The 14,035-nt window shown below is 35.1% G+C and overlaps 1 protein-coding gene across 1 annotated transcript in view; it reads right to left on the reverse strand.

Moving 5' to 3' along the window:
- The window catches only part of LOC108776455 (potassium/sodium hyperpolarization-activated cyclic nucleotide-gated channel 3-like), a 143,082-nt gene that overhangs the window by 9,733 nt on the left and 119,314 nt on the right, over window positions 1-14,035 (reverse strand). The window contains 3 exon segments of the mRNA XM_018543071.1: window positions 2,115-2,282; window positions 7,662-7,811; window positions 11,055-11,207. Coding sequence (XP_018398573.1) covers window positions 2,115-2,282; window positions 7,662-7,811; window positions 11,055-11,207 — 471 coding nt within the window.

Consider the following 14,035-nt stretch of genomic DNA (forward strand, 5'->3'; position numbering starts at 1 on the left):
GAAATTTATTTAACTCGAACAATTTTGTGAGTTTTATCTGATTGCCGATGAAATGTATACTCGACTTTTGCCTCAATAATTTTGAATGACGTAGACGAGAGACGGTTATAAAAATTGTACTGAAGCGTCTTTTTCAACATCGCGTGATGGTATTTGTCAGTGTCAAGTCGACTTTTTCAAAACTTTTCTGTAGAGGTTAAACCTTCAAAAACCGACTTTTCATGCGCGACAGCCCACTTTCATTAGACACTCGTTACGTTTGCAGAAGAAACGAGAAGGGATTACGCGGAGAGCACCGCGAGCGTTTTTTTCAGCAAAAATTGAGGTCGGGAAGAATATTTTGAACGACGGTTTTTCGGAAATAAGAGCGATACGAGATAGACTTTTATATCGTAAGCCCTCGAGGCAGTCAACTAGTGTTTACAATATTTTTTTGGGCGCGATGTACACTAGAAAAAAAATTTAGTGCCTTCGACAAAACTGTTTAGTTCAGGAATTTTTTAACAGCAGCCAAATATTTTGTTTATATAATAAAAAATTTAGTTCTTCTTAAAAATAATTTCTCTATTATGTAAATAATAAAAATATTTCCTTACACCAACTAAACACTTTAGTTTGCATAAAATTACAGTTTCGTTCGGTAAATTTTAAGTAAAAATTTTTATTCGATGTATTTTAACCAAATTTTCGTTGTTATAGCAAAATTTTGGTTCATGGAACTAAAAAACATTTTCCTGGTGTATTTTACATCCGTCGCGCGATCCGAAAAACGAAGAAACAAAATGGCGAAGTTCTTCAATGGAAATTATCGCTTCACTAAACTTCAACAATATTTCTTGATGTTATATTGAAATTAGAATTTATACATTGAAAGATGAGAAAATTAATATTGATCAAGCAAGTTAATAAAAAGTCAATTCTTTGCAAAGAAAACTTTAGCAGCTGTTAATCAAATAAAAACTTATCAAAGCTTGTTCAATTATATATACTTCTATCTTTATCGAAGAATGGATATATTTTTTAAAATTAGTTCTTTCGCGAATTGAAAAGTTGGAGCAAAACTTGGTTGATTTATAAAACTTCATTGATTTTAATAAAAAGTGTTCGGAGTATAGTTTGGTTTCGTTTCAATTGCAAGAAAATAATGAGTTTTAAAGTAACTATTGCAATCGAGGGTCAAAGTCTGGTCTCCTCTGGGATGTCACGCGGGGATATGATACAATATATCTGCTTCAAAGCATCTTTAACGACTATTACACTCGAAACTCGACAGTCTAGCGTTTCACAATGGTTAATTTGTTAATGCGCCGTAGCAGTGATGAGCGTATCTTGACGGAATCCCTCATTCTTGGTCTTGGTTCGAAGTTCTTCGGATGGCATCCGCACCCCGAAGAACTTACCTTGCCGAGGGCGCGTAAACTTCCGTGAGTCTAGCTATTTTAACGATGGTAACGAGGAAAGTTTCAGGCATTCGAGGCGTTTCGGTTGTGCGCCAAGCTGCTGGCAAGACACGACGCATTCGCAGTCGTATTCGTATACCTGTTTCGCGCAACTCTGCGAGAACGAGCGAATTGAAAAGCAGTTTTAAATGTATTTCCAACACGTTGGTACCAGTTTCGCGCAGATGTTAGCGCAGATCGTACGAACGATCTTCGAATCACTCGAAAAACACGCCTAAGACAGCCGTAAAGAGAAAACAAGCCGAATTACAAAAGGAAACGCGAGAGTTTCTTTCGAATGTCGATACTTCACGAGTTATCGCAGCCTTCCCGTTCGTTTAAAGTTTCATCAAATAAAACGAGAAAACGTCGTCGTAATCAAGCCGATTCGAGATAACTGTGAGAAGTTTTATAAATTCGATTTTTTGTTATCAGCTGTTAGTTGTAAAAATTTAATTTATAAAGTCCAATTCGGTTATATCTTTAAAAGCTTTTCAACTTCTCCTCGTGGAAAAATTCGAAAGTTGTTCCGTTGATCCTCGTTTCGAGAGGGGTGATCCTCATCGATTTGTTCTACCTATCTGGCGCGCCGTTAAAGAAACGTGATATAGCTGTGTTTGTATGTACTTGACGCGCGAGTATAATAGATACGAGAAAGATAGGCTCGCGACTCACCTTTCTCCAGAGGAGCTCTCTTGTATTTCTCCAGCCTCTTGACTGCGATAGCTTCAAGGCGCACCCTGGCAGCCGGATACTCCTTGAGCACGTCCCACATGTCCTTCTTGCTGAGGACGAAGAGGTCCGAGTAGCCGACCGAGCGCACGCTGGCTGTTCGCCGGTTACCTGCGTCGATGTAGCCATTTATTGGTTATCGGGATGCATCAAGCTTTCTTATGTAACCGCACCGCGATCGATCTTTCGATCATTCCGCCGTTTTACCTACAGTAGCGACCCGCTCTCATTTCCTCAGTCCGGATGCACGTGGTTCCGATTGCACGCTCGATACGTCCGCGCGCGCGCGCGCGAGCTATCTCTTTTACATCGTTTTATACCCGTACAAAAGCACAGTAATTTTGATTAATCGGGTTCGTTACGGTTCAGTCTTCTATGTTAATTGATTGCCGGGTCGCTCAACTCGTTTCTCCGACTTTTTCAGAGAGGCATTTTAATCGTCCAACGTTTGTTGGCTGATAAATTGATGGATAATAGTAGATACGAATTAATTGTCCCACGGTTTACCATATTTATCCGCTTCCGAGCGTGTGTTTTCCGCGTCTTTTTCGCGAAATAGAATGTAGTTAATTTCCGGTAGAAAAAGAAAACCCCGCAAGCTAGACCAATGAAGTAGTTTGCCCAGAATGTGATAATGACGCAGCCGAGCCATTGTTTACAACTTTAATTGGTGTCAACGATATTTTATATGCCAGCGTAAAAGGGCGCGTAATTAACAAGGTAACGAAGAGCATAATTGCTTCAGACTACAGACGTGCGCGCGAGTCTGAAACGTAGCAATAACAGAAGCTACCGAGTACAAAATTTATAAATTTCTGAGAAAGATTTAACCACTAGATAAATGTTATGTTCTGAAGTTCCGTTAATATGCTACGAATACACCCGGACCGTAATAAAAATTGTAACAATTATGCTTAAAGCGACGAGAAATTCTTCCACCGCTTGATTGAAAATTATGCTTACACTTCCACGTTGAGCCGGTAATTGTGGTATGCGGCATGCGTCTCTGTCACCGTGAGAATTGTAAATAGAGGGTCACAATTCGCGTTACGTATACATTATTCACAGACAGTTTTCGAACGCAGCCGTTCCCCCTGTTCCGCTTTTCACTCAGTTTCGAATATCGTAATACGCGCGGAATCGTTAACCATACATCGAAGAAATTTAGCGGATGGAAATTCCACTTCCATATTCCTCGGGTATCTGAATTACTTATTTCAAACGGTCTTTTCCGACGAGTAGACTCCGATATGGTATGAAGGATATGAGTTATCGAAGAGCCATTTTAACTTCTCGAAATTCGCGAGATGTTTCGGTAAAATAAAATTTTATTGCTCGAACGTTGTGTACCTATGTATATAGTATTACAATTTTAAGTAGCGAGTTTAACGAGATGCTAATTTTACAATTGTTATTCAATTGCAGTACGACAATTAAATAATTATTTTATTGTACGTTTTCGGAGGAGAATTTTGTGATTAATTGACAATTTATTTATGATAATGTGTATAAACATAGATAAATTATATCTCAGAATTCGCAAAACGTTCCGGCAAAATAAAATTTTGTTTTCCGAACGTTGTGTACTTATTATGTTACAATTTTAAGTAGCGAGTTTAACGAGATGCTAATTTTGTGATTGTTATTCAATTGCGGTACGATAATTAAATAACATTTTTATTGTACGTTTTCGACGGGGAGAATTCTGACGAATAATCAATAATTATTTTCCAAAATAATGTGTATAAATAGACGACGTGCAAACTTTACCTTATTTTCTGCTATTATACATCCTCATTTTAATAAAAGTATACCAATATATGTTTTGTTCTAAAATCTCATTGGCAAAAATTTTCTTTTATCGCTGTTTTGTCAAATTTGTCATAGATAACGTTAATATATTTGCAATGAGTAATATATATTGATACTTGATGGTGGATATACTTTTGAAGAAAGATAGTCTATTTTGCTTTTCCATCGACAATTTTTTTCTTTATGTGCACTGAAATGGTGAAAGCAAGATAACAAAATCGGCTACCTTCCTTCATGAATAAGTCAAAGCAACCAAGTTATATATACTTGATGTTTCAAAAAGTTAGCTAAGATAAAGGACACTAGAAACTACTATAATCAATTTGTACATGTGTGTATATATATGTGTATGTAAATATATATATAATTATTGATAATAATTGGTAATAATAATTTGGCGAATCCGAATGCAGGCCAATACAACCGTACGAAATCAGCACGCATTACAGAAGTAAGAATTACAATTATCAATAAGAGCCTACGTTAGGGAGTGATGGCGACAAATTGCGAGGAAGATACGTGAATGGTGCAATGAATAGTAACATGGTAATATATCGCGTAAGAATGAAAATGCTCGTAGGAAGCATTTGTAAATGACGCTCGAGCGTAACGATAATTCTCGCAGACAATCAAATCGCCTGCATTAAAGCCATATAAATAATCGTAGCCGATTTATATAAGCGAATAAATTAGTCGTTTACAAATGCCATCCCTCAGTATTATAAATGTTATAATACATAACAATTAATAGATATATGCAAATGGTAGAAGAATAAGAAATGTACAGTCCCAGCGTGACGTTGCAGCACCGATTGTGAGAGTCAAAGATATGATGCTGAAAGGGACGCGACTAAGGAACTGGATCCGAATCGATTCAGTTTTTAAGCTGTTTCTTCTAATAGAGCTACGGAAGCGAAATAGAAATTGTGAGCACGACTGATTAAAAATATGATTTCATTAAAACCTTATCGACCGGTACGCCTTGCGAGGGGCTGAATCACCGTCTGCTATCTCATTTATACGATTGACACACTTACTATCTATGTATTTTCGAATAAAAAAAAAAAGAAGAATCATTTCGATACGTTGTTGAACGATGATTCGGTTCTGTATCTAATCTTTTTAGCCACGTATGCTTCACTTAGAAACGTGAGTGTCGCCAAAAATTCACGATAATCCGCACAGCCGTGAGCTCTAGGCGCCGTAAAAAAGATCTTTCAATCCTGATATTTTACGACGTACGTCATAATTCGGTCGGTCGTCCCGGTCGATCGTAAATAAAAGAAAAAATAAAATGGAGTATAGTAGCCGTGAGAAAGACTGAAGAAGAGTGGAGACTAAAGGGCAATACGTGTCACGGGCCTTATTCGAGATGCGTCGACGTTCTCGCAACGACGGACTCCGCCGCGTGTGTGCTTGCGGAATTCAATTAACTGTTCCTGTTTACTAGATAAGCAGAGTATTATAAAAATTCTGACTCAATGCAAACACAATACGAAATTCAAATGATACGTTTGCACGACTGAAAACGCCCGCGGAATCCACGGCAATATCCTGGCAACGATCGGCACTCTGTTATCTATGAGTAACAGCGTATGAAAAGCTTTTTACACTTTCGTGAGAGACAATATATCGCCCGGTTTTGTAGATACAATACGTAGCGGAGTTATACAAGACTTGTGTTCACTAAAAATATAAGCCGGCGTAGCCGCCGGCATAAATAAGGGGGAAATTCTTTATCAACTATTTTATAAAAAAAATATAGAGTAACGCAAAAGATTAAATTCTTTTAATTTAATAACGGCGAGGATCGAGGCTCTGAAAATACGAGGAGAAAATTCAATTTAACCTAGATTAAGATCACTTAGATGGGGGCCAAAACGCTGCTCTTATTAGCCCGAAGTTTCTTCACGGCGAATGCGAATGCAATGTTCGTTCGGGAGAAGAGTTTTCTAAAAGAAATTCGATAGGAGAATAAAGTTCGTGCCGTCTCCGAGGCGACTCTTTATACGCGTTGACGGACGTTGGACGCTTATTTTTTTTTCATCTCGACGAGTCATTCGAGAGGGAGTCGGTCCTCGAAAACAAGAATGAGACCCGCCATCGATCCTGCGCGGACGGCTCTATCCTGACAGGCGAAGGCAATAGAATTGTTGATGTAGAGAAATTGGAGCGATATTTTGCATTGCCAATTCTTTTTTTCGCCCTCGAGCGGTAGCGAAGTCCTGAAAGACGCACGAGTGGATTCGCGGTGCTTTGAAAATCGGTTTTCGTATCACGTTCATTAAATTGTGCAAAAAAAAGATGTAAGCGGGGAAAAAAAATTTGTCCTCGTTAATTCTTTTGTCAAGGTGCGCTCGACGAATTCGAATGACTATTTGAGTTTGGTGTAGTGTGTTGCTGTTCTGCTATTTGATATATTGATAACAGTACGCGCGTGTTATGTAATTAATTTATTGAAACCTATTTGTGTCGATTAATTATTAACTACTTGTATATATATTTTTACTTTTCTATTAAATATTTTTTCTATTTTTTTTATACTCTCTAAATTTCTTGATTTGATCTAATTTTAATTTCACATTTAAAATGAAAACGATGCATTCTGTAGAAGGGACATGTAAAACTTCTAATTCAAAAATCAAATTTTGCAGTAAATTTGTGGTGATTATACGTGCCATAAATTCTGCGATAAATCTAATGGGAAAGTATCCTATACTGCAGCCGGCAAAATTATCCACGTAGGGTAGGATAATGCAACGTCAATCACAGTTAAATTAGATAAAGCTCGTCTTTCCGTGTATTTGAGAGAATATAATATCACGACCATGATAACAGAGACGGTAAAACTAGTTTAATTCCCTGCTCATTTATTTAATATTTGCGTAAATCCAAATTTACGTTTAACTGTGTTTAAAATATATTTGAAAATTACGCTTAATTTTGAAAGCAATCTGAAATAAGTTTTTAATAATGCAATATTTATCGGTAATATTTCTCTTGCATGCAGATTGGGATAGTTACTGAGAAATTTGAAATAAATGTATTGTCGACATTTTTGTTAATAATAACAATAAGTATATCACTCTGAATTAAATAATAATGAGGCACACGTAAATATTATTATATAATTGAGAAAACAATAACGTGACATCGATAATAATACATCGATATATAAATTAGTTTATATATATACGGAAGTATATTCCATTTATTATTACAAAAACTCTTATTGAAATTGTAATCAGGAAAAAGTATATAATTATTATTAAATACGATATCTTTATAAAATTATCTCGGTTTTTTTTTTAGATTCGTAACTATTTATTCATTCTAGGGACCGAAGAATTAATATTCATCGAAGCTAGGGGAGTGATAATTAATATTCGTATTAGTTTCTTTTGTAGATTAGTAATCGATGTATGTATCTGTTCACCGCGCGGGCGTCGTTGCGTGAACGTCGATCGCGATTAAAAAGGTGAAAATCGACAAGTGGGACAAGTCTGCGAGAAAAAGAGAGAGAGTGAAAAATTGCTAGAGAGATCGTTTTTAGATCGGCTCATACCGGCTCGACGGCTTGCCCTCTCACAGAGTGGTAAGAACGTGAAACGTGAAAACGTGATCGTGAAAAACGAAGGGGGACAGCTCACGGGCCCCTGGTCCGTTTGGAATATTTACCGCACTCTTTACCTGCGGTCCCCATATTGAGAATGCTGATCTCCCCGAAGTAGGAACCCGCCTTAAGGGTGGCGAGCACCGTCTTCCCGTTGTCGGCTACCACCTGCAGTCGGCCCCTATTCACTATGTACATCTCCTTTCCCACCTCACCTGCAATCGCACAAAAGCGACACTTCAATTAATTATTCCGTTAGTCGCCTTTATCTTTGACTGTAACTTAATCAAGGCGTTTAAGTATCTCAGCGACCTTATGTGTGTACAATCCCCGATAATAAAGCTGATATAAAGGGACAGCGGTACAAGTCGTATTTTCCTTACTTCGAGGAATAAAAAGTTTTGTGAATATATTTAACATAAATTTTAGCTCTTTTTGTGTAATCTCTCTTTATGAGTGTATAAAAATAATAAGCCGTCGGTGCCATTGGTCAAAGTAGTCGTTATATTTTAAGATATACAAGAGAGCCTTTCTTTCTTTTATGTAATAACGTACTCGGTTCTTCAATCCGATTTTTTCTTCAACATTAACTACGACGTATTTTTCAGAGTAAGAATAAAAACGGAGGAAAAAAAGTAAAATAAGAATAAGAGCTGATAAATTTTATAACAAATATATACAGAATTTGTTTGTCTCTTTCTAAGATATGACAAGTAGAAAAAATATTAATTTATTGGCATTAAAAGAACACTAACCTTAAAATACAATAACATTTCGTCGAAAGTAAATTTGTAACTTTTCGCACAAAGCAAGATCTATTGCACGATGTTTTAGATTCCTTACATTGAATACCTCGATAGAACAACATTTATTAAATTATATGACAAAATCTTGCATAAAATTTGTATATTGCAATTTTATACAAGTATATTTACAAAAACAAAAAGAAACTCTGATCTTTTCTAAACTATATTGATAACCATTTATGCAATTAATTTCTATATAGTATTTTGACAAAGTATTGGTCCGATCTTTGTTCGGAAATATTCGTCGAGCATTTGAAAATAATTGGATTATGTGTTTATATTTCTTTAATGTGATCATCTTCAATTAGATTTTGTCCAATTTATGACAAATAGAAATTTTTTCCAATTTGAAAATTAATTTTGATAAAATTATTGAGTTATGGCGAATTATCTTAATGCTATTGGAAAATTTTAAGTTCATGATGCTATTGTGCAATATTTTCATATCGGGTAGGTACTATATGTATGTTATATGTACATTATATATTATGTATGTGTATGTTATATAAATCATATAGAATCAAATTCAATCTCGATAAAATCCTGCTATACAAATTTTTTTATTATCCAAAACTTGGACTACATGCACTTTATATTCCTTATATTGAAAATAACTTACGTGTAAAATTTTAGTTAAATCGAAAGCAGCGATTATTTGGAAATAATCCAATTATTAACAAAAATAGCTTATTTAAAAGATTGATAAATAAAAATAGTAAGAGAAGCGGCAAAATCCTTTTTACATAAAAACCTTTATATGACATGTCATCTTCCTATAGTACTAATGTATAACACTAATGATGGTAAATGAGATTAAATTGAAACCAAAATTATATTACTATATAAAAAAAATAAAAAGGAATTTTTTAATCAATTTTTTAAATATAAGTAATATATATGTGAATCTGTATTGATTATTGATAAAATAGATGACTTTATAGGATTTTTTTAAATTAATGGTCTCTTGCGTTTGTTGCAAAAACGTACTTGCAATATACATTTTTACGTGATTACTAATCTTCTTTGCTCAATTTTATTTTTATTTAATATTTAAAAATTCTGATCATAATAAAATTTTACATTCATAAAATTATATTAATAGAATTTGTCAGAATTACATTTTAGAAATGTCATTTTATATTGAATAAGTTAACGCATAAAAAATTATACTTTCTCTTTTTTCAGACTCTGAATCATTACCTTTTTTAAAAGATATCAAATGTCTTTTCATACCTCAGAGATGGCAACCCTGTCTTAAAAGATAGTACAAAAGAGCGCAACAGGAATGACCGTCATTTGTCCGGCAAGTAGTAACCTTCAGCTATAATTCCGACCTTAATCGCGCGATGCAACGACGGAAATGCGCGAAGAGGGTGGCCACCTATCAAAGGGGAGATATTACTCTCCGCATTCCTACGCGCACATGGCGGTCATTCCGTCGGTAGTGAAAAGAAACCCCGCCGAGAGAATAAAGTGAATGGAAGGCAAACGATCCGCGGGGAAGACGATTCGCTTTGGCAAGATAAAATTATTCTTCTGACCGCTTATGGATCGAGAACAAATACTAAATACGTCTATAAAATAGCGTAAGCTTTTATTTGTACACAATCTACGTCACGAGTATTCGGAGAATTTCTGTAATGCGCTATAAATAATCAAAAAAAGATAGCAAAGTCGTATTTTTCAGCGAATTCCGTTCCGACTCGGTTTCTCGATATTCGAAAGAATAACTGCTTCCTGAATATAATTGACATTTAAACAATCGTAAACTTCCTATATAAGTAATCGGTTTATAAAACAAAACATGAATTAAACAAAAAAATTACGTTCCGTAATATTCGAAGGTTAAAATAAACTAAGAAATCCTTTTTATGACATAAAGAGAAAAACAAATAACCTTTTTTGACGATATTGAATTCTGCTATCCATAAAAGAAATAGATTTTGGAGAGGGTGTGTTGAATGGCGGTGTCAGTCGTTAGAATTTACGAGCCGTTTCTCTATGCAACTGGACTACGAAAGTAGTTACGTAGACAGAGAGAGAGAGAAAGAGAGAGAGAGTGGCTCGTGCTTCTTTCTATCACGTTGATAACGAGCACGACAGTCACTTTTTCGGTCGTAAAATAAAAATATTCGCCTACCAGGGACGGTCTCCGGTAACGGAGATGGCACATAAAGGGAGAGAGAGAGCGCGAATAGTCATTTTTCACACCCATGGTACATCGTTTGGCATGCTTCCAGCACTGCGTGCTTCCATAAGCAGGATACGCCGAATCCGGGGAGGAATCGTATAGGAACAGGAAGAAGGTCGGTGTCTAGGGTCCTCCGTGCCCTCGGGAGACTGTAAATGGTGATGAAAACGAGCAAAAGTCGACTGCTAACAACGTGACATCTAGCTATATTTTTTTTATCTATAATTTACAACAATAATTTTTTCTCGTTAAAGTAAGATTATGTATGGAACACACACTTCAATAAGCAAGAAACAGTTCGAAACATTTCAGCAATATTGCAGCAACGTTATAGTATAGCGTTGTTACAATGTTGCAGAAAGATTCCAAAATATTTCTAGCTTACTTGTACTCGACCTAATGATTTCGAGTATCCTGCGTCGGAAGTAGCCGCTGAAAGAAACGATGATTAGGCGATTTACCTTTGCGGCAGATGTAGTCGCCAGGTGAGAAAAGAACGGGCCGTAATCGCAGCACCAGCTCGCACAGGAAGCCAGCCTCTGTGTTTTGGAAGATCTCGACCCTCCTCAGCGTGTCCAGGTGCACGTTTATCGCGATTTCTGCCTTCAGCTTATCTGCGAAAAAGAGAAAATGATTGCGGAGTGTAAAGAGAGGGAGAGCCTTAATTGTGCACAATGGAGGAAATATCAGGAATAAATATTAAGAGTTCAATCTGTCAGGAATCATATATCGCGACGTAACCAATTTCTTTGACAAGTAGAAATCTTAATATTTATTCCTGTTCCTAGTATTTCTCCTATTGTATGCAGTCTAAAAATCAAAGTAATAAAAAGGGGGAAAAGAACAGGAAAGAATCCGAATCTGCGAATCAATTTTCGATAAAACTGTTCATACTCTTTTGCCGCGTAGGACGTGTTGAAAACGCAATGTGTATATATGGTCGAGGCAAGTCAGTATAACGTGTAAAAAGTGTGTATCTATTTTTAATTAACTTACAATTTCAAAAATTTACACAATGTACACTTTTCACCCTTATTTTCCTTCTATTATTTTTATATACTTTCCTCTCTCTTGATACTTAAAATTTTGCAACGCGCGCGGTGAAATTTTTGTGCGCAACAATTTACATCGCCGTACAAAACGGAAGTCGTTGTGCGCCAGAGGACTGTTTCTATTGCATTGCACTGCACGGCAACTTCATTCGAAACTTCAAAGTGTAAAACCATTCCGAGAAGAAAAGATGTTTTTATCAAAGTGGCTCATTAGCATGAGAAACACTTTTCGTTCTTATCTAGAAAAGGTGAAAAATCCCTGTTGCAATTAGTTAAAGTAAAAATAGTCAACTGAAGGAAGTTCTTACATAAATCAATATATGTGCGTGCATGGACCGTGATATATTCTTTATAAATTAATATTATCTCTTAATGTTATTTCGAAATTATTAATAATTCCATACAACCTCAATAATAATTTAGAACAGTTTCCATTGTAAAGCGGAATGTATCTGATTTCAATATCCGTTGCGTTCTTTTCGGAATATGTATAATAAATAAAATATATTTATTATTATAAATCTCTTATTATATTTATTAATAATTATTTGCTGTTTAAACCTAATTATTTTTTAAATGAAATAATAACAATTAAACTTTGCAACAATCTTTTATATTTTTATGCAATTACTTGGTAAAAATATTATATTATATAATAATTAATATCAATACTAATATTAATAAACAAATATACTTTATTCAATGCCTATTGCAATATATATTAGATTATATAATTAGTAATGAATAATTCTTGTGCAAGCTAATAGTAGTTTTGTAAAATAAACATTTATTGATTTGGTATTATTTCCCACATAAATCTTTAATTACCAGGACAAAGTTTAATATATTATTACTAATGTTACTATTGTTGTTGAGATAATTATAACCGAAATGCACCAGAAATTGGTAGTTAACCCAGAAGCATGTCGACCGTATAAGTACGCAATACGCTACGATGTTACTATTGTTATTACGGCAATGCAGCTGCGTAATTAGCACTAAGTTCCGCAAATTAGCGTTAATTGTGATTATGCAAGCTGTAGCAAGTATCGGTGGCGCGTTAGTATTTTTCGCTTTTCACGTCAATTTTATCGCCGATCGATGTGTCTCTTTTAATAATATTAACGCGTAATGTAGCCTAATTATCGTCTCTGTATCGACATAATCCGATTATTACTGCCGCGCAAAAATGTCCCTACCGATTGTTTTATTACGCATGTGAACAGTATTATAGATTATTTCATTATTTTATTATTTTATTAGAAGAAAAATTTTTCAGGCAACGTACATTTCATAACTCGACAAAATAAGCTTGAAAAAGAGATCAAAGATGATAAGATATTTGATATTTCGCTCATTTTACGTCGACACCCTCTCAAAGATGTAATTTGAAATTAAAAAAGTACTTAATTTATAAAAAGCGTCCAAAATATCCAAAGTAATTATTTGCCGTAGGAAATATCAATATTATATAAAAACGTTTTGATTTCGACGAAGTAAACTTTAAAATAGAATGATACGATTTGATATTTCACTTTGCAGAAGGATCTCTTAAAATTGTAATTTGAAATTTAAATATTTAATTATAAAACGTTTTTTAAATTTAAATTCGCTGGGAAATGTCAGTATTATATACGGAGACATTTCAGTTAATATCTCCGATATTATTTCTAGAACTTTATCGCTCGCTTTGTAGCCGATTAAATGACATATATATATGTGAGTGTACGAAAATCTTCACATCGTAATGGCCTACAATTTTTCATTTTGCACTAATATTCAATTTCCAACTCCTTGTTATGTCGTGCATTACACTTGGAGCTTTACAACTCGCGCCTTATAGCGGGTTTATTGCATGAGAAATGCGCGCCATTCGAACGAAACGATTTTCAGGATGTTGTCCGGACGTTCCCTGCTCTTACTCTCGTGGAAACTCATTTGAAAAGCGCATTCCGCTTTTGCGGTAATAATACCGTTGCTCCTCGGCCATTTATTCCCTCTTTAACATTCTGCTTTCGTACACTATGTTATGTTAACTACGTCTAAATTTCGATTCTTCCTCCATTAAATAAGGGGGACAAATACGAGTTGGAGAACGAATTATTACAACGGATGGATGAAAAAAAAAAGTATGAGATAAATTTTTCTTAGTTTGAGAAACAAAGGGACTCGTGGAAGAGCTCGTGGTTAATGTAAAAGCCAGCTGCTTTATTATGGAGTTCTTTTTCTGTGGTTATAAGCAGAGCGATTATAAAGAAGTCCCTTAAGAAGCGCAAAGAAAACAATTGTAAATTTTACATAACGCTGCAAAAGAATGCACGCTCTACGCGGAAATATAAAGAAAATTCGTCGATATTTTCTCGAAAGCGAAATAAAACATTTTTTTTCGA

The sequence above is a fragment of the Cyphomyrmex costatus genome, unplaced genomic scaffold (genome assembly GCF_001594065.2).
Source record: "Cyphomyrmex costatus isolate MS0001 unplaced genomic scaffold, Ccosl1.0 scaffold36, whole genome shotgun sequence".
NCBI classification, from domain to species: Eukaryota; Metazoa; Arthropoda; class Insecta; order Hymenoptera; family Formicidae; genus Cyphomyrmex; species Cyphomyrmex costatus.